The sequence below is a fragment of the Salmo salar genome, chromosome ssa06, assembly GCF_905237065.1.
Source record: "Salmo salar chromosome ssa06, Ssal_v3.1, whole genome shotgun sequence".
In the NCBI taxonomy this organism is placed as follows: Eukaryota; Metazoa; Chordata; class Actinopteri; order Salmoniformes; family Salmonidae; genus Salmo; species Salmo salar.
This window is the reverse complement of record NC_059447.1, coordinates 4,724,914-4,745,716: the sequence shown is the minus strand read 5'-3', so window position 1 is coordinate 4,745,716 and position 20,803 is coordinate 4,724,914. Positions and strand designations below refer to the sequence as shown.

At 44.7% G+C, this 20,803-nt stretch overlaps 1 protein-coding gene and 1 long non-coding RNA gene across 4 annotated transcripts in view; both read left to right on the top strand.

Moving 5' to 3' along the window:
• LOC106595407 (casein kinase I) overlaps positions 1–9,025 on the top strand; it is a 97,053-nt gene extending 88,028 nt beyond the window's left edge. For both annotated transcript variants that reach the window (XM_045719612.1, XM_045719611.1), the window contains one exon: positions 8,780–9,025. Coding sequence is in view for 1 of the 2 variants with exons in the window: in XM_045719611.1 (XP_045575567.1) it covers positions 8,780–8,830 (51 nt within the window). In the remaining variant the exon portion in view is untranslated. The remainder of the gene's footprint in view (positions 1–8,779) is intronic.
• Positions 9,026–10,872: 1,847 nt separating this feature from the next.
• LOC123743372 (uncharacterized) lies at positions 10,873–19,040 on the top strand. Of its 2 annotated transcripts, XR_006770102.1 has the most exons (3): positions 10,979–16,835; positions 17,097–18,148; positions 18,459–19,040. It is a non-coding gene; the product is annotated as an uncharacterized lncRNA (long non-coding RNA). The 2 variants fall into 2 exon arrangements; XR_006770101.1 differs by having other exon boundaries at positions 10,873–18,148.
• Positions 19,041–20,803: the final 1,763 nt, after the last annotated feature.

The following is a 20,803-nucleotide window of genomic DNA, read 5'->3' as shown; positions in this document are numbered from 1 at the left end:
AGTTAAGGATAAAAAGAAATGGAACAGAGCTTAGCACAGGGAAAATCCTAGAGGAAAACCTGGTTGTCTCCTTTCCACCAGACACAGAGAGGAATTCACCTTTCAGCAGGACAATAACCTAAAACACAAGGCCACATCTACACTGGGAGATGAATTCACCTTTCAGCAGGACAATAACCTAAAACACAAGGCCACATCTACACTGGGAGAGGAATTCACCTTTCAGCAGGACAATAAGCTAAAACACAAGGCCACATCTACACTGGAGTTGCCTTATCAAGATGATATTGACTGATCCTGGGTGGCATAGTACAGTTTTGACTTAAATCAGCTTGAAAATCTATGGAAAGACTTGAAAATAGCTGTCTGGCAATGATCAACAACCAACTTGACAGAGCTTGAAGAATTTTAGAAAGAATAATGTGCACTCCTGGATTGTACAATATTCGCACAATCCAGGTGTGCGAAACTCTTAGAGACTTACCCAGAAAGACTCCCAACTGTCTCTGTAGCCTGCTCCCAGGTCACTGCCAAAGGTGATTGTAACATGTATTGACTCAGGAGGTTGAATACTTATCTAATCAATATACACTGCTCAAAAAAATAAAGGGAACACTTAAACAACACAATGTAACTCCAAGTCAATCACACTTCTGTGAAATCAAACTGTCCACTTAGGAAGCAACACTGATTGACAATAAATTTCACATGCTGTTGTGCAAATGGAATAGACAACCGGTGGAAATTATAGGCAATTAGCAAGACATCCCCAATAAAGGAGTGGTTGTGCAGGTGGGGACCACAGACCACTTCTCAGTTCCTATGCTTCCTGGCTGATGTTTTGGTCACTTTTGAATGCTGGCAGTGCTTTCACTCTAGTGGTAGCATGAGACGGAGTCTACAACCCACACCAGTGGCTCAGGTAGTGCAGCTCATCCAGGATGGCACATCAATGCGAGCTGTGGCAAGAAGGTTTGCTGTGTCTGTCAGTGTAGTGTCCAGAGCATGGAGGTGCTACCAGGAGACAGGCCAGTACATCAGGAGACGTGGAGGAGGCCGTAGGAGGGCAACAACCCAGCAGCAGGACCGCTACCTCCGCCTTTGTGCAAGGAGGAGCAGGAGAAGCACTGCCAGAGCCCTGCAAAATGACCTCCAGCAGGCCACAAATGTGCATGTGTCTGCTCAAACGGTCAGAAACAGACTCCATGAGGGTGGTATGAGGGCCCGACGTCCACAGGTGGGGGTTGTGCTTACAGCCCAACACCGTGCAGGACGTTTGGCATTTGCCAGAGAACACCAAGATTGGCAAATTCGCCACTGGCGCCCTGTGCTCTTCACAGATGAAAGCAGGTTCACACTGAGCACATGTGACAGCCGTGACAGAGTCTGGAGACGCCGTGGAGAACGTTCTGCTGCCTGCAACATCCTCCAGCATGACCGGTTTGGCGGTGGGTCAGTCATGGTGTGGGGTAGCATTTCTTTGGGGGGCTGCACAGCCCTCCATGTGCTCGCCAGAGGTAGCCTGACTGCCATTAGGTACCGAGATGAGATCCTCAGACCCCTTGTGAGACCATATGCTGGTGCGGTTGGCCCTGGGTTCCTCCTAATGCAAGACAATGCTAGACCTCATGTGGCTGGAGTGTGTCAGCAGTTCCTGCAAGAGGAAGGCATTGATGCTATGGACTGGCCTGCCCGTTCCCCAGACCTGAATCCAATTGAGCACATCTGGGACATCATGTCTCGCTCCATCCACCAACGCCACGTTGCACCACAGACTGTCCAGGAGTTGGCGGATGCTTTAGTCCAGGCTGGGAGGAGATCCCTCAGGAGACCATCCGCCACCTCATCAGGAGCATGCCCAGGCGTTGTAGGGAGGTCATACAGGCACGTGGAGGCCACACACACTACTGAGCCTCATTTTGACTTGTTTTAAGGACATTACATCAAAGTTGGATCAGCCTGTAGTGTGGTTTTCCGCTTTAATTTTGAGTGTGACTCCAAATCCAGACCTCCATGGGTTGATAAATTGGATTTCCATTGATTATTTTTGTGTGATTTTGTTGTCAGCACATTCAACTATGTAAATAAAAAAGTATTTGATACGATTATTTCTTTCATTCAGATCTAGGATGTGTTGTTTAAGTGTTCCCTTTATTTTTTTGAGCAGTATATATTAGTGTGTTCCATTTAATAAAAAAATACAAGTTAGAATTTTTCTTCCACTTTGATGTTTTCTGTAAGTTCTCTGAGATGGTTTGGGTTTCTGTATGTAACAGCACCTGCCAGATGCCTCACTGCATTTATACAGAAATAATTCATTAACTATAATCCACCTGCTGCATCCAAACACCCTCATCCAAACTCTCGTTTCAGTTTGATGTTCTCAAACTAAACGTGTATGTGTGTGTTTGTGTTTTAGTTGAGGAAATAGAGAAAGTATTGTTGTAATACTATATATATTGTTGTAATATTGTAATACTCCAGTGTCCTGGCTGCAACCTACCCTCCTTATTGAATGGACTGAATAGAGCGAACACCCTAAGCATTGGCTGGCATTCACCTGTTACACTATTATACTGTTATTACTATTAGACTGTTAATATATATACTGTTATTACTATTAGACTGTTAATATATATACTGTTATATTACTATTAGACTAATATATATACTGTTATATTACTATTAGACTGTTAATATATATACTGTTATATTACTATTAGACTGTTAATATATATACTGTTATATTACTATTAGACTGTTAATATATATACTGTTATATTACTATTAGACTGTTAATATATATACTGTTATATTACTATTAGACTGTTAATATATATACTGTTATATTACTATTAGACTAATATATATACTGTTATATTACTATTAGACTAATATATATATATACTGTTACATTACTATTATACTGTTACATTACTATTATACTGTTTATATATACTGTTATTACTATTATACTGTTAATATACACTGCTCAAAAAAATAAAGGGAACACTTAAACAACACATCCTAGATCTGAATGAAAGAAATAATGTTATTAAATACTTTTTTCTTTATATAGTTGAATATGCTGACAACAAAATCACACAAAAATAATCAATGGAAATCCAATTTATCAACCCATGGAGGTCTGGATTTGGAGTCACACTCAAAATTAAAGTGGAAAACCACACTACAGGCTGATCCAACTTTGATGTAATGTCCTTAAAACAAGTCAAAATGAGGCTCAGTAGTGTGTGTGGCCTCCACGTGCCTGTATGACCTCCCTACAATGCCTGGGCATGCTCCTGATGAGGTGGCGGATGGTCTCCTGAGGGATCTCCTCCCAGACCTGGACTAAAGCATCCGCCAACTCCTGGACAGTCTGTGGTGCAACGTGGCGTTGGTGGATGGAGCGAGACATGATGTCCCAGATGTGCTCAATTGGATTCAGGTCTGGGGAACGGGCGGGCCAGTCCATAGCATCAATGCCTTCCTCTTGCAGGAACTGCTGACACACTCCAGCCACATGAGGTCTAGCATTGTCTTGCATTAGGAGGAACCCAGGGCCAACCGCACCAGCATATGGTCTCACAAGGGGTCTGAGGATCTCATCTCGGTACCTAATGGCAGTCAGGCTACCTCTGGCGAGCACATGGAGGGCTGTGCGGCCCCCCAAAGAAATGCCACCCCACACCATGACTGACCCACCGCCAAACCGGTCATGCTGGAGGTTGTTGCAGGCAGCAAAACGTTCTCCACGGCGTCTCCAGACTCTGTCATGTCTGTCACGTGCTCAGTGTGAACCTGCTTTCATCTGTGAAGAGCACAGGGCGCCAGTGGCGAATTTGCCAATCTTGGTGTTCTCTGGCAAATGCCAAACGTCTTGCACGGTGTTGGGCTGTAAGCACAACCCCCACCTGTGGACGTCGGGCCCTCATACCACCCTCATGGAGTCTGTTTCTGACCGTTTGAGCAGACACATGCACATTTGTGGCCTGCTGGAGGTCATTTTGCAGGGCTCTGGCAGTGCTTCTCCTGCTCCTCCTTGCACAAAGGCGGAGGTAGCGGTCCTGCTGCTGGGTTGTTGCCCTCCTACAGCCTCCTCCACGTCTCCTGATGTACTGGCCTGTCTCCTGGTAGCGCCTCCATGCTCTGGACACCACGCTGACAGACACAGCAAACCTTCTTGCCACAGCTCGCATTGATGTGCCATCCTGGATGAGCTGCGCTACCTGAGCCACTTGTGTGGGTTGTAGACTCCGTCTCATGCTACCACTAGAGTGAAAGCACCGCCAGCATTCAAAAGTGACCAAAACATCAGCCAGGAAGCATAGGAACTGAGAAGTGGTCTGTGGTCCCCACCTGCAGAACCGCTCCTTTATTGGGGGTGTCTTGCTAATTGCCTATAATTTCCACCTGTTGTCTATTCCATTTGCACAACAGCATGTGAAATGTATTGTCAATCAGTGTTGCTTCATAAGTGGACAGTTTGATTTCACAGAAGTGTGATTGACTTGGAGTTACATTGTGTTGTTTAAGTGTTCCCTTTATTTTTTTGAGCTTTGTATATACTGTTACATTACTATTAGACTGTTAATATATATACTGTTACATTACTATTAGACTAATATATATACTGTTATTTAAAAAATATAAATAATAATGATTTAACCTTTATTATTTAACTAGGCAAGTCATTTAAGAACAAATTCTTATTTTCAATGACGGCCTAGGAACAGTGGGTAAACAGCCTTGTTCAGGGGCAGAACGACAGATATTTACTTTGTCAGCTTGAGGATTCGATCTAGCAACCTTTCGGTTATTGTCCCAATGCTCTAACCACTAGGCTACCCTGCCACCCCACTGGATGTTCAGTTCGACTCTCTTCCTGTCTAGAGGCATAATCACTGTCCTCTAGTCACATTAATACATCCTTCAATCAGCTTCTAGAAAGACCATGATGTACGTGACAGAAGTGTCTGTTCTGTTCTTTTGTTCCGTCTCTGTCGCTCATGGCCCATTCTCGCCCTCTAGTGGCGGGAGGCCACATTACAGCCCAGCCCCAGTCCTCTTCACAATCCTGTTGCTTATCAAATCACTTGTTATTGGTCACATACACATATTTAACAGATGTTATTGGTCCATACACATATTTAACAGATGTTATTGGTCCATACACATATTTAACAGATGTTATTGGACACATATATTTAGCAGATGTTATTGGACACATATATTTAGCAGATGTTATTGGACACATAAACATATTTAGCAGATGTTATTGGTCACATGCAGTCTGCTGCCTCAGTTTGTATGATGGCAATTTGTATATACTCCAGAATGTTATGAAGAGTGATCAGATGAATTGCAATTAATTGCAAGTCCCTCTTTGCCATGCAAATGAACTGAATCACCCCAAAAACATTTCCACTGCATTTCAGCCCTGCCACAAAAGGACCAGCTGACATCATGTCAGTGATTTTCTCGTTAACACAGGTGTGAGTGTTGACGAGGACAAGGTTGGAGATCACTCTGTCATGCTGATTGAGTTCGAATAACAGACTGGAAGCTTCAAAAGGAGGGTGGTGCTTGGAACCATTGTTCTTCCTCTGTCAACCATGGTTACCTGCAAGGAAACACGTGCCGTCATCATCGCTTTGCACAAAAAGGGCTTCACAGGCAAGGATATTGCTGCCTTTAAGATTGCACCTAAATCAGCCATTTATCGGATCATCAAGAACTTCAAGGAGAGCTGTTCAATTGTTGTGAAGAAGGCTTCAGGGCGCCCAAGAAAGTCCAGCAAGCACTAGGACCGTCTCCTAAAGTTGATTCAGCTGCGGGATCGGGGCACCACCAGTACAGAGCTTGCTCAGGAATGGCAGCAGGCAGGTGTGAGTGCATCTGCACGCACAGTGAGGCGAAGACTTTTGGAGGATGGCCTGGTGTCAAGAAGGGCAGCAAAGAAGCCACTTCTCTCAGGAAGAACATCAGGGACAGACTGATATTCTGAAAAGGGTACAGGGATTGGACTGCTGAGGACTGGGGTAAAGTCATTTTCTCTGATGAATCCCCTTTCCGATTGTTTGGTGCATCCGGCAAAAAGCTTGTCCGGAGAAGACAAGGTGAGCGCTACCATCAGTCCTGTGTCATGCCAACAGTAAAGCATCCTGAGACCATTCATGTGTGGGGTTGCTTCTCAGCCAAGGGAGTGGGCTCACTCACAATTTTGCCTAAGAACACAGCCGTGAATAAAGAATGGTACCAACACATCCTCCGAGAGCAACTTCTCCCAACCATCCAGGAACAGTTTGGTGACGAACAATGCCTTTTCCAGCATGATGGAGCACTTTGCCATAAGGCAAAAGTGATAACTAAGTGGCTCGGGGAACAAAACATGGATATTTTGGGTCCATGGCCAGGAAACTCCCCAGACCTTAATCCCATTGAGAACTTGTGGTCAATCCTCGAGGCGGGTGGACAAACAAAAACCCACAAATTCTGACAAACTCCAAGCATTGATTATGCAAGAATGGGCTGCCATCAGTCAGGATGTGGCCCAGAAGTTAATTGACAGCATGCCAGGGCGGATTGCAGAGGTCTTGAAAAAGAAGGGTCAACACTGCAGATTTTCACTCTGCATCAACTTCATGTAATTGTCAATAAAAGCCTTTGACACTTATGAAATGCTTGTAATTATACTTCAGTATTCCATAGTAACATCTGACAAAAATATCTAAAGACACTGAAGCAGCAAACTTTGTGGAAATAAATATTTGTGTCATTCTCAACACTTTTGGCCACAACTGTACACATATTTAACAGATGTTATTGCTGCTTAGGAGATAGACTCACGTCTGTTCTAGTGGTCTCCCGAGTGGCGAAGCAGTCTAAGGCACTGCTTCTCAGTGCTTGAGGCCTCACTACAGACACTCTGGTTCGATTCCAGGCTGTATTGTAACTGGCTGTGACTGGGAGTACCATAGGGCGGTGCACAATTGGCCCAGCGTCGTCCGGGTTTGGCCGGTGTAAGCAGTCATTGTAAATAAGAATTTGGTTAAAATATTTGTAAAAATGCCCTACAGCAGCTTCAATCTCAAGGCCATCAGACTGTTAAATAGCCATCACTAGCCGGCTTCCACCTGGTTATGTAACCCTGCAGCTTAGAGGCTGCTGCCCCATATACATAGACATGGAATCACTGGCCACTTTAATAATGTTTACGTATTTTACATTACTCATCTCATATGTACATACTGTATTTTATTCTACTGTATCTTAGTCTATGCCGCTTTGACATTGCTCGTCCAAATATTTATATATTCTTTATAATTCCATTCCTTTACTTAGATTTGTGTGAATTGTTGTGAAATTATTAGATATTTGTTAGATATTACTGCACCATTTCGCTACACCTGCAATAACATCTGCTAAACATGTGTATGTGACCAATAACATTTGATTTGTGTAGTGAAATGTAGCTTATTCTGTTGGAAACGTGACGTATAGAACTGACATGGATCACTGTTCTACATTACTGAAAACCTAGCCTGGTCCCAGATCTGTTGTCTCCTTCTATAGCCTGGTCCCAGATCTGTTGTCTCCTTCTATAGCCTGCTCCCAGATCTGTTGTCTCCTTCTATAGCCTGGTCCTAGATCTGTTGTCTCCTTCTATAGCCTGGTCCCAGATCTGTTGTCTCCTTCTATAGCCTGGTCCCAGATCTGTTGTCTCCTTCTATAGCCTGGTCCCAGATCTGTTGTCTCCTTCTATAGCCTGCTCCCAGATCTGTTGTCTCCTTCTATAGCCTGCTCCCAGATCTGCTGTCTCCTATAGCCTGGTCCCAGATCTGTTGTCTCCTTCTATAGCCTGGTCCCAGATCTGTTGTCTCCTTCTATAGCCTGCTCCCAGATCTGTTGTCTCCTTCTATAGCCTGGTCCCAGATCTGTTGTCTCCTTCTATAGCCTGGTCCCAGATCTGTTGTCTCCTTCTATAGCCTGCTCCCAGATCTGCTGTCTCCTATAGCCTGGTCCCAGGTCTGTCGTCTCCTTCTATAGCCTGGTCCCAGATCAGTTTGTGCTCTTGCCAGCTCCATTGTCAAGCCACCATTACAAGGTGTGACAAGGAGTTGCCATTATAGTACAAACAGGCTGGCGCTCATATCAGACTACAGAGAATTTCTATCTGAACATTCTATCTGAACATTCTGGAATGTTACACCTTGCCAAATAATGAGCTCCATCTCATTAATATTCCAGTCTATAAAATATGAATGTCCTCATCATTTGAGTAGTTAACCAGCACAGTGGTGAGACAATGAGTGGTGCTGTCTGGTAATGTGGATGTTATTGATCCCTGTTGGTGCTGTCTGTCTGTCTGGCTCTATAACCTGGATGTTTGTAGACTACAGACTGTAATATGAGGGCTGTCCCTCCTTCCCTCCCTCCTTCCCTCCTTCCCTCCTTGTGTTGTGTTCAACCTCTTAAATCCCTCCAAGTTCCCTTTTCTAATGTGTAATATCACTGTTGTATCTATGGCTACTGTACTAACTACTCTCTCTCTGCCCTCTCTGTCCCCCCTTCTCTCTCTCTCTCTCTGCCCTCTCTGTCCCCCCTTCTCTCTCTCTGCCCTCTCTGTCCCCCCTTCTCTCTCTCTCTGCCCTCTCTGTCCCCCCTTCTCTCTCTCTCTCTCTCTCTCTCTCTCTCTCTCTCTCTCTCTGTCCCCCCTTCTCTCTCTCTCTGCCCTCTCTGTCCCCCCTTCTCTCTCTCTCTCTCTCCTCTCCAGGCTCTCTCTCGTGTCACCCCCAGTGGCCTCCAGTCAGCAGCCCCTCGATGAGTCCCTCTGTCCCCCATCACCACCACCATCACCCTGGAGGGTTAAACCATGACGACCCTGACCATACCACCTCCCAACACACACACTTCAATACCTGGAGGGTTAAACCATGCAGGACCCTAACCATACCACCTCCCAACACACACACCAACACACACTTCAATACCTGGAGGGTTAAACCATGCAGGACCCTAACCATACCACCTCCCAACACACACACCAACACACACTTCAATACCTGGAGGGTTAAACCATGCAGGACCCTAACCATACCACCTCCCAACACACACACCAACACACACTTCAATACCTGGAGGGTTAAACCATGCAGGACCCTAACCATACCACCTCCCAACACACACACCAACACACACTTCAATACCTGGAGGACGCTTACTGAAACAACCAGTCAACCCATCAGATGCCTGGACTCTTACAGAATCAACCAATCACGTCCGCTATTAACTCCATCCATCCAACCAGCCAATCAAAACACAGACTGATGCTCTGCCTCTTTGACATCAACTGATCTCTGCTAAGTAACAAGCTCATGCTGTTGTAACATGGTGGACCACACACACACACACACACACACACACACACACACACGACTCGGAGAGCGTTCAGCCGTGCTCTTGATCACTTTCTGTCAGAGGACGTCTGGCTTTGGACACGGAGGAGATGAGACGTGATGGAGGAGAAACGAGAGAGCGGGGAAGGAGGGATTTTGTTGCCCCTGGCACACCCAGAACAGTCACTGCCCCCCCACCCCTCTGCTGTCGTGAACCCCAGCAAGGACACTGACATGGGGCACACAGACCTGCTTAACACCCCTTACATGGCCTCATCCTCCATCGCTCCTCTCCTCCTCCATCGCTCCTCTCCTCCTCCATCGCTCCTCTCCTCCTCCATCGCTCCTCTCCTCCTCCATCGCTCCTCTCCTCCTCCATCGCTCCTCTCCTCCTCCATCGCTCCTTTCCTCCTCCATCGCTCCTCTCATCCTCCATCGCTCCTCTCCTCCTCCATCGCTCCTCTCCTCCTCCATCGCTCCTCTCCTCCTCCATCGCTCCTCTCCTCCTCCATCGCTCCTCTCCTCCTCCATCGCTCCTTTCCTCCTCCATCGCTCCTCTCCTCCTCCATCGCTCCTTTCCTCCTCCATCGCTCCTTTCCTCCTCCATCGCTCCTTTCCTCCTCCATCGCTCCTTTCCTCCTCCATCGCTCCTTTCCTCCTCCATCGCTCCTCTCCTCCTCCATCGCTCCTTTCCTCCTCCATCGCTCCTCTCCTCCTCCATCGCTCCTTTCCTCCTCCATCGCTCCTTTCCTCCTCCATCGCTCCTCTCCTCCTCCATCGCTCCTTTCCTCCTCCATCGCTCCTCTCCTCCTCCATCGCTCCTCTCCTCCTCCATCGCTCCTCCCCTCCTCCATCGCTTCTCTCCTCCTCTCCTCCTCCATCGCTCCTCTCCTCCTCTCCTCCTCCATCAGTCCATCAGCTGAAGCAGATGCTCCTCCCAGCCAGGTATCCTCCAGAGCTGCTGCTGTACTGATAAAGCCATCAGCTTCTTTCTCTTTCCCTCCCTGTTGTCTTTTACTTGATTTACTAGTTGACTTTTCCTCTGTTTGTGTTTAGGTGAAGTTGATTAAAAGTTGTTTGTACTGGCAGTGTTCTGTCCTGACTACACTGACTGGCAGTGTTCTGTTCTGACTACACTGACTGGTGTGTTCTGTTCTGACTACACTGACTGGTGTGTTCTGTTCTGACTACACTGACTGGCAGTGTTCTGTCCTGACTACACTGACTGGCAGTGTTCTGTTCTGACTACACTGACTGGCAGTGTTCTGTTCTGACTACACTGACTGGCAGTGTTCTGTTCTGACTACACTGACTGGTGTGTTCTGTTCTGACTACACTGACTGGCAGTGTTCTGTTCTGACTACACTGACTGGCAGTGTTCTGTTCTGACTACACTGACTGGCAGTGTTCTGTTCTGACTACACTGACTGGTGTGTTCTGTTCTGACTACACTGACTGGTGTGTTCTGTTCTGACTACACTGACTGGCAGTGTTCTGTCCTGACTACACTGACTGGCAGTGTTCTGTCCTGACTACACTGACTGGCAGTGTTCTGTTCTGACTACACTGACTGGTGTGTTCTGTCCTGACTACACTGACTGGCAGTGTTCTGTTCTGACTACACTGACTGGTGTGTTCTGTTCTGACTACACTGACTGGCAGTGTTCTGTTCTGACTACACTGACTGGCAGTGTTCTGTTCTGACTACACTGACTGGCAGTGTTCTGTTCTGACTACACTGACTGGCAGTGTTCTGTTCTGACTACACTGACTGGCAGTGTTCTGTTCTGACTACACTGACTGGCAGTGTTGCTGTTTTTATACGGTTGCGAATATCAGCTGAATCATGTCAATCATAAATTGTCTAAGTGAAAAGTGGTGTGTGTTTTCCGTTTTAAAGAGAGATGATGGAGGTAATATTGAATGAATAACCCCTAATTGCTATTCTGAAGGTCATATGAGAGGTATGTTTGTGCAGCAGGAGATGGCCTGGGTTCCATTTTGTGTCCTCAAAGACTCTCTTAATCCCCACAATGCAATGCCTAGAAAGAGAGTACTATTCTCCAACTGGACAGTGGGTTTGTAGAAATGTAACAATTTCCAGAGGGAAGACGCGTCCCAAACACCACCCTACTCCCTATGGGCTCTGGCCGAGGGTGGTTCAAATCCCATTGTATTGGTCACATACACGTGTTTAGCCGATGTGTGTGTAGCTAAATGCTTGTGGGCTGAATAGGGTACTGTTTGAGACGTGGCCTTCTCTGTTGTTTTTAAAGGGGACTGTGAGAAAGCAAACCCTCTACTGTTCTTAAGCTGACTGTGTGTGTGACAGTTTTAAATAAGGACTGGTTGTTTGTCCATTGGGATGGGATGGGGGGTGATGGGATGGGGGGGGTCTTCTCTGCTAGTCAGTCTGTTTCTCCATCACCTCGTCTCTCTTCAGCCTCCCCTTCTGCTGTTGCTGTTCTGGGGCTGACAGCTGTGAACCACTTTCATGTAGCAGTTATTTTTGTTTGTTGTTGAACTTGTTGGTCAGTTAAATGTGTGTTGGGGGGGGGGGGGTCTGCTTTAAAACACCTATTTCAACCTATGCTTTCAATCCACCACAATCTCTAACTTTTTTTTATTTTTTATCAATCAATATTTGAAAATGTTTTTAATGTAGTGAAACTACGTTTCTAAGAAAAAGTGATCTGATAATTGTCAGAGGGCAAAGTCGGGTTTGGTGCCAGAGGGCAAAGTCGGGTTTGGTGCCAGAGGGCAAAGTCGGGTTTGGTGCCAGAGGGCAAAGTCGGGTTTGGTGCCAGAGGGCAAAGTCGGGTTTGGTGCCAGAGGGCAAAGTCGGGTTTGGTGCCAGAGGGCAAAGTCGGGTTTGGTGCCAGAGGGCAAAGTCTGGTTTGGTGCCAGAGGGCAAAGTCTGGTTTGGTGCCAGAGGGCAAAGTCTGGTTTGGTGCCAGAGGGCAAAGTCTGGTTTGGTGCCAGAGGGCAAAGTCTGGTTTGGTGCCAGAGGGCAAAGTCTGGTTTGGTGCCAGAGGGCAAAGTCTGGTTTGGTGCCAGAGGGCAAAGTCTGGTTTGGTGCCAGAGGGCAAAGTCTGGTTTGGTGCCAGAGGGCAAAGTCTGGTTTGGTGCCAGAGGGCAAAGTCTGGTTTGGTGCCAGAGGGCAAAGTCTGGTTTGGTGCCAGAGGGCAAAGTCGGGTTTGGTGCCAGAGGGCAAAGTCGGGTTTGGTGCCAGAGGGCAAAGTCGGGTTTGGTGCCAGAGAACAAAGCCGGGTTTGGTGTCAGAGGGCAAAGCCGGGTTTGGTGGATGTACAGTAGACTATCGACCAATGCTACGGTTCTCTCTCTTCTGGTTGTCCTATTGGTTAGTTCAGGAAGAGGGCCAACCCACTGGTCATATCATTCAGTGTAGTACCGCCTCAGGGTGCTGTAGGCCTTTTCTGTAGTCTGGGTTAAAGGGGGTTTAGTGGTAGCCTGTTCCTAGATCAGTTTGTGCTGTCTTGTCAACTTTATCCCTCAAGGCATTATAATGAGTGACAAGGAGTTGGCAAGAGGGTACAACCAGATCTGGGACCAGACTAGTTTAGTGGTGGGTCTGTCTTCTGTTGTCATGTATATAGGATGTACCTAGTACTCACGGTGAAATATCATGTCTGCATTAGGAGCTGGTAGCAGTTCCGGGATCAGATGTATTGTTTTCCTCCTAATGGTTAAGGTTAGGAGTTAGTTGTATAACCTGATCCTAGATCTGTGGTTAGGGTTAAGTTCAACCTCCAGCTCTGTATTAGCCACTGTGTGTAGTATGATGATGATGAAGGTAGTGTATGGGGGGGGGGGTTGAATGCTTTACTCCATTGTAGTTTTGGGTAAGTTAGTTTTAAACCCTCGAACCGACCGGCTGATGGTCTCAAAAAAAGAAACTCCCACCTCATTCTCTTCAGTGTGGGATTGTGGGTAATGACGATAAAGGTACACTTGTGTTAAGTACAGTTCTTTACGTGGGATCTCTGGTTTCTATCTGGGTATGTCATGTCTCTTTTTATTTCCTTCTTGTTTTGTGTTTGCATTTCTACGTGGGGATGGACTCCGGAACCTTGCGTTGGTTCCCACAATGCATCACTCACTGAGTCATGGGAAGTCTTGTCGTCAGTTTTGCTCATCATTTGTAATGCCACTGTATTTGTGTATTTTAAAATTGTGTAAATAAATGAATAAGTCCTTGTACACTTGTGTCACTACAGTTTTCATTGATGAGCATGTGGCTTCAGCAGTCAGACTCTGTTTTGCAGCGTTGTTAGACTCTGTTTTGCAGCGTTGTTAGACTCTGTTTTGTAGCGTTGTAAGACTCTGTTTTGCAGCGTTGTTAGACTCTGTTTTGCAGCGTTGTTAGACTCTGTTTTGCAGCGTTGTTAGACTCTGTTTTGCAGCGTTGTTAGAAGCTAGTGTAGACTTCAAGCTGAACAGAAGTTGGCGTGAACATAGTCTATATTAATCATGTCGTCATCGGAGAGCGAGATCACTGAGTCCTGTGTCAGCGGGGGCCCTCATGCACGGCTCTGTGTTGTTTTTGGTCGTAGCGTGAAGCATAAAATTCATTGAGTTGATCTGGTAGAGGGGCGTCGTTGGGCAGACCACAGCTGGGTCTTCCTTTTAGAATCTGTAATGGACTGAGAGCCCTGCCACATGCGGAGCCTATGTAATATGAGTCCAGCTTGTTTGATGGCTCTGAGGAGGTCGTAGCGGGACTCAGCCGTAGCCTCTGGGTTGGCTGCGATAGCTCTGTGTAGTAGCCCTGTCCTTTAGTTAGCACCAACCTCTGTGTAATCCTGGGCTTTTGAATGGGGGACGCAGTGAACCTTCACTGTGGGGACAACGTCGGCGATGCATTTCCTTATGAAGCCGGTGACTGAGGCCAGTCCAGTCAGCGCTAGCGAAGCAGTCTTGTAACATAGTCTCGTTAGTCACTAGTTACCACAGCCACAAAGTCATAAACCCCGCCTATTTCTACAATTTATCTTCTTAAAAAGTGATTTTTAACCTAACTGCTTAACCACACTGCGAACCTTTTGCCTAACCTTAAATGAATACCAAAAATTAGTGATAACCCATTGCCTCCGATACGAAGGACAATTTCTCAACGGAACACGTCACGGGTACTTCCTGTTGAGCTTCTGATTGTAGACAGGAAGCAGTAGTATAGAGTCATGATCTGATTTGACAAGGGAGGGCCTTGTATTCTTGCTTGTGGTTAGAGTAACAGTGGTCTAGGACTGTATCCACTCTAGTGGTGAAGGAGACATGTTGATTGAAGTTGGGCATTACCTGTCTTAAAGAGATTCCCCAGTACTTTTGTATACTTTTTAGCCAGTAGTTCTGAAAGTAGCGCTCACAAGCCAAAAGTGGTCCCCGGAAATTGCGTACTACTGCACATACTGTATGTGCAGATCCAGTATGCGCACCACTCTCTTTCTCGCTCCTCTGTGTTCATCTTGCTGGCTGTTACTCAAATGGTGGAAGGGTCGGCATTTAACCATCAGGTATTCCAACACGGGTGAACTTTGGGTAGAGATTTCCACTGTGCTAGAGTCAACACACCATTTGCTGTTGATGAAGAGGCATACCCCTCCCCCTATCGATTTTCCTGAATCCGATGTCCTGTCTGCTTGGTGAATGGAGAAATTTATCAAGTTGGATAGCCATGTGGGGGATCTTGTCCAAAAGTCATTTTTGAGAAAAGCAGAAAACATAGCAGTTATGAGAGTCCCGTTGATAGCAATTCCGTGATCGGAGGTCATGCATTTTATTATTAAGTTACTGGTCAAAACAATAGAATGAAGAGATGACCGGTTTTCCCTTTGCCTTAATCTCGCCAGGATCCCCCCTCTCCTGGCTCTGTAATGCTGGCGTTTCCTCTGGGGTAGCTTGAAAATTGGGTGGGAATTAAACAGGGCAGATGAGTCTCTGGTTGAAGCCAGAATTGAGGTTAGTAACTGCCAATATGATGTTCAGAAGTTATTGTCGATCATAAGACATGATAGTAGATACTATTTTTTATTTTATTTTTTTTAAGAGAAATGCCAAAAGAATCACAGAATAGCAAAGTTTGGTTCGAGCTCGCACGACGACAGCCATACAGGATGCCATCTTAACTAGGGTTGCAAAATTTTCAATAAATTCCTTGGATTTCCCGAAATCCGGGTTGGAGGATTTAAAGAGAATCCGGAGGGTATAAGCTGGAAATTCAGAATCCTCCTACCAGGATTTCTGGGAAAACAGGGACTTTTATTGAAAGTTTTTGCAAAATTCCAGGAAATCTTCACACAGGTGAAGCCAGGTGAGGTCATAGCAAGCATTAAGCCCACATGGCTGCGTCCCAATAGTCTAAAGACGCCTCCTCTGCTTCATCTACACACAGATCTGAAACTATAGGATAGGTGGTAGAAATAATTATGGTTGATGCTTATGAACAATTTACTTCCACAGCTCAACCGCTTACAGATCAGTGCAGAATGAAGCTAGTCAAAACAAGACTTTCTTATTGGACAAGTTCATGAAGGTCCCTCCCTGTTTCGACCCGTTTGTTTCCGATTGGTTCCTGATGAGTAAACCCCAGGTTCACCCAGAAGTTCACATATAATACAGGCCCATAGAGGCCTGTGTAAGGACATCAATGCATTTAATACAGGAAGTATATTGTTAGTCTTCAAAGACATTGACAAACAGTACACACACTTTGAACACAATACACACGTAGATCATAGAGGTTAGGACTATAGACCTTAGTGATACATGTCATAGTACCACAGCATAGAAACACTAATACTCCCTAAGAGACGTCTGTTTTGAGGTTGTAAGAGCGGTTTGAAACTAGGAGAAGAACAATATTTTACAAAGGACATTTGTGGAGTGTGTTATCAGTAGTTGTGCAATAAATAAAATGAGTCATCTGTTTGCATTCTTTAGGAAGTTTAAACAGAAATGAAATTTCTCAACTGACAAATGAACCCAACATAATGTCAACAAGCAACATACACAGGAAATGACCTCAGCACGGAACATTGTGATTGTGTCTGTGTGAGTTTCTGTACGTGCATGTGGTTTGTGTAACGATTTTACCACAGAACCGGAGGCAAGAGGTGACGTGTTCAATGGAAGCAGCAGACGCTAAAAAGAGGACACACGGGAAGGCAGGGTAGCGAGAGCAGCTCTCTCCTTATTTAACATCAACAGGAGGGACGTCAACAAAACCCCAGAACTAGAACATGGCCGTTTATTCAGTCATTATTCATCACTCAGAACAAGTATGACAGAAACGGACATGGTTCCACACAGTCAAGGTGTATACTCGGAACAAGTATGACTTAACACATGGTTCCACACAGTCAAGGTGTATACTCAGAACAAGTATGACATAACACATGGTTCCACACAGTCAAGGTGTATCCTCAGAACAAGTATGACATAACACATGGTTCCACACAGTCAAGGTGTATCCTCAGAACAAGTATGACATAAATAACACATGGTTCCACACAGTCAAGGTGTATACTCAGAACAAGTATGACTAAAACACACATGGTTCCACACAGTCAAGGTGTATCCTCAGAACAAGTATGACATAAATAACACATGGTTCCACACAGTCAAGGTGTATACTCAGAACAAGTATGACATAACACATGGTTCCACACAGTCAAGGTGTATACTCAGAACAAGTATGACATAAATAACACATGGTTCCACACAGTCAAGGTGTATACTCAGAACAAGTATGACTAAAACACACATGGTTCCACACAGTCAAGGTGTATCCTCAGAACAAGTATGACTAAAACACACATGGTTCCACACAGTCAAGGTGTATACTCAGAACAAGTATGACATAAATAACACATGGTTCCACACAGTCAAGGTGTATACTCAGAACAAGTATGACATAACACACGGTTCCACACAGTCAAGGTGTATACTCAGAACAAGTATGACATAACACATGGTTCCACACAGTCAAGGTGTATACTCAGAACAAGTATGACATAAATAACACATGGTTCCACACAGTCAAGGTGTATACTCAGAACAAGTATGACTAAAACACACATGGTTCCACACAGTCAAGGTGTATCCTCAGAACAAGTATGACTAAAACACACATGGTTCCACACAGTCAAGGTGTATACTCAGAACAAGTATGACATAACACATGGTTCCACACAGTCAAGGTGTATCCTCAGAACAAGTATGACATAAATAACACATGGTTCCACACAGTCAAGGTGTATACTCAGAACAAGTATGACATAACACATGGTTCCACACAGTCAAGGTGTATACTCAGAACAAGTATGACATAAATAACACATGGTTCCACACAGTCAAGGTGTATACTCAGAACAAGTATGACTAAAACACACATGGTTCCACACAGTCAAGGTGTATCCTCAGAACAAGTATGACTAAAACACACATGGTTCCACACAGTCAAGGTGTATACTCAGAACAAGTATGACATAACACATGGTTCCACACAGTCAAGGTGTATCCTCAGAACAAGTATGACATAAATAACACATGGTTCCACACAGTCAAGGTGTATACTCGGAACAAGTATGACTAAAACACACATGGTTCCACACAGTCAAGGTGTATACTCAGAACAAGTATGACTAAAACACACATGGTTCCACACAGTCAAGGTGTATACTCAGAACAAGTATGACATAAATAACACATGGTTCCACACAGTCAAGGTGTATACTCAGAACAAGTATGACATAACACACGGTTCCACACAGTCGAGGTGTATACTCAGAACAAGTATGACATAACACATGGTTCCACACAGTCAAGGTGTATACTCAGAACAAGTATGACATAAATAACACATGGTTCCACACAGTCAAGGTGTATACTCAGAACAAGTATGACTAAAACACACATGGTTCCACACAGTCAAGGTGTATCCTCAGAACAAGTATGACTAAAACACACATGGTTCCACACAGTCAAGGTGTATACTCAGAACAAGTATGACATAACACATGGTTCCACACAGTCAAGGTGTATCCTCAGAACAAGTATGACATAAATAACACATGGTTCCACACAGTCAAGGTGTATACTCGGAACAAGTATGACTAAAACACACATGGTTCCACACAGTCAAGGTGTATACTCAGAACAAGTATGACTAAAACACACATGGTTCCACACAGTCAAGGTGTATACTCAGAACAAGTATGACATAAATAACACATGGTTCCACACAGTCAAGGTGTATACTCAGAACAAATATGACATAACACACGGTTCCACACAGTCAAGGTGTATACTCAGAACAAGTATGACATAAATAACACATGGTTCCACACAGTCAAGGTGTATACTCAGAACAAGTATGACATAAATAACACATGGTTCCACAGAGTCGTGCTTGGAAGTGCTCTGATAACCAAAATGAGTTTGGGAAATATTCTAAGGTACTGTAAGTCTTCATGTCTCATCTATCTGATGTGACCGAAGTGCAAAATAATCAGAACTGACTCCAATGAAATAGTCAGGATCTAAACTTGAATAAGATTATAAACATATCATCTATACTGAGCCACTGACAAGAACAATAAACCTGGACTTTAAATTCTGCCTTGTTGTTTATGTGGTATTTTCAGTTCCAACTCGTTGAGTTGTTTAGTTCCATCAACTCGTTGAGGTGTTTAGTTCCATCAACTCGTTGAGGTGTTTAGCTCCATCAACTCGTTGAGGTGTTTATCTCCATCAACTCGTTGAGGTGTTTAGTTCCATCAACTCGTTGAGGTGTTTAGTTCCATCAACTTGTTGAGATGTTTAGTTCCATCAACTCGTTGAGGTGTTTAGTTCCATCAACTCGTTGAGGTGTTTAGTTCCATCAACTCGTTGAGGTGTTTAGTTCCATCAACTCGTTGAGGTGTTTAGTTCCATCAACTCGTTGAGGTGTTTAGTTCCATCAACTCGTTGAGGTGTTTAGTTCCATCAACTCGTTGAGGTGTTTAGGTCCATCAACTCTTTGAGGTGTTTAGTTCCATCAACTCGTTGAGGTGTTTAGGTCCATCAACTCGTTGAGGTGTTTAGGTCCATCAACTCGTTGAGGTGTTTAGGTCCATCAACTCGTTGAGGTGTTTATCTCCATCAACTCGTTAAGGTGTTTAGTTCCATCAACTCGTTGAGGTGTTTAGGTCCATCAACTCGTTGAGGTGTTTAGGTCCATCAACTCGTTGAGGTGTTTAGTTCCATCAACTCGTTGAGGTGTTTAGGTCCATCAACTCGTTGAGGTGTTTAGTTCCATCAACTCGTTGAGGTGTTTAGTTTCATTGTATAGCTCCCAACAGATAAACAAGGGATGCATCCCAAATCAAATCAAATTTTATTTGTCACATACTTCGAATACAACAGGTGTAGTAGACCTTACAGTGAAATGCTTACTTACAAGTCCTTAACCGATAATACAGTTTTAAGAAAAATAAGTGTGAAGAAAGTATTTACTAAATTAACTGAAGTAAAAAATTCATAAATAAAAAATTGGAGAAAATAGAAAAATAACAAATAATTAAAGAGCAATAATAAAATAACAGTAGCGAGGCTGTATCCAGGGGGTACTGGTACAGAGTCAATATGGAGGCTATATACAGGGGGTACCGGTACAGAGTCAATGTGGAGGCTGTATACAGGGGGTACCGGTACAGAGTCAATGTGGAGGCTGTATACAGGGGGTACCGGTACAGAGTCAATGTGGAGGCTATATACAGGGGGTACTGGTACAGAGTCAATGTGCGGGGGCACAGGTTAGTCGAGGTAATTGAGATAATACAGTGGGGCAAAGAAGTATTTAGTCAGCCACCAATTGTGCAAGTTCTCCCACTTAAAAAGATGAGAGAGGCCTGTAATTTTCATCATAGGTACACGTCAACTATGACAGACAAAATGAGGAAAAAAAAAATAATAAATCACATTGTAGGAATTTTAATGAATTTATTTGCAAATTATGGTGGAAAATAAGTATTTGGTCACCTACAAACAAGCAAGATTTCTGGCTCTCACAGACCTGTAACTTCTTCTTTAAGAGGCTCCTCTGTCCTCCACTCATTACCTGTATTAATGGCACCTGTTTGAACTTGTTATCAGTATAAAAGACACCTGTCCACAACCTCAAACAGTCACACTCCACTATGGCCAAGACCAAAGAGCTGTCAAAGGACACCAGAAACAAAATTGTAGACTGGGAAGACTGAATCTGCAATAGGTAAGCAGCTTGGTTTGAAGAAATCAACTGTGGGAGCAATTATTAGGAAATGAAAGACATACAAGACCACTGATAATCTCCCTCGATCTGGGGCTCCATGCAAGATCTCACCCCATGGGGTCAAAATGAT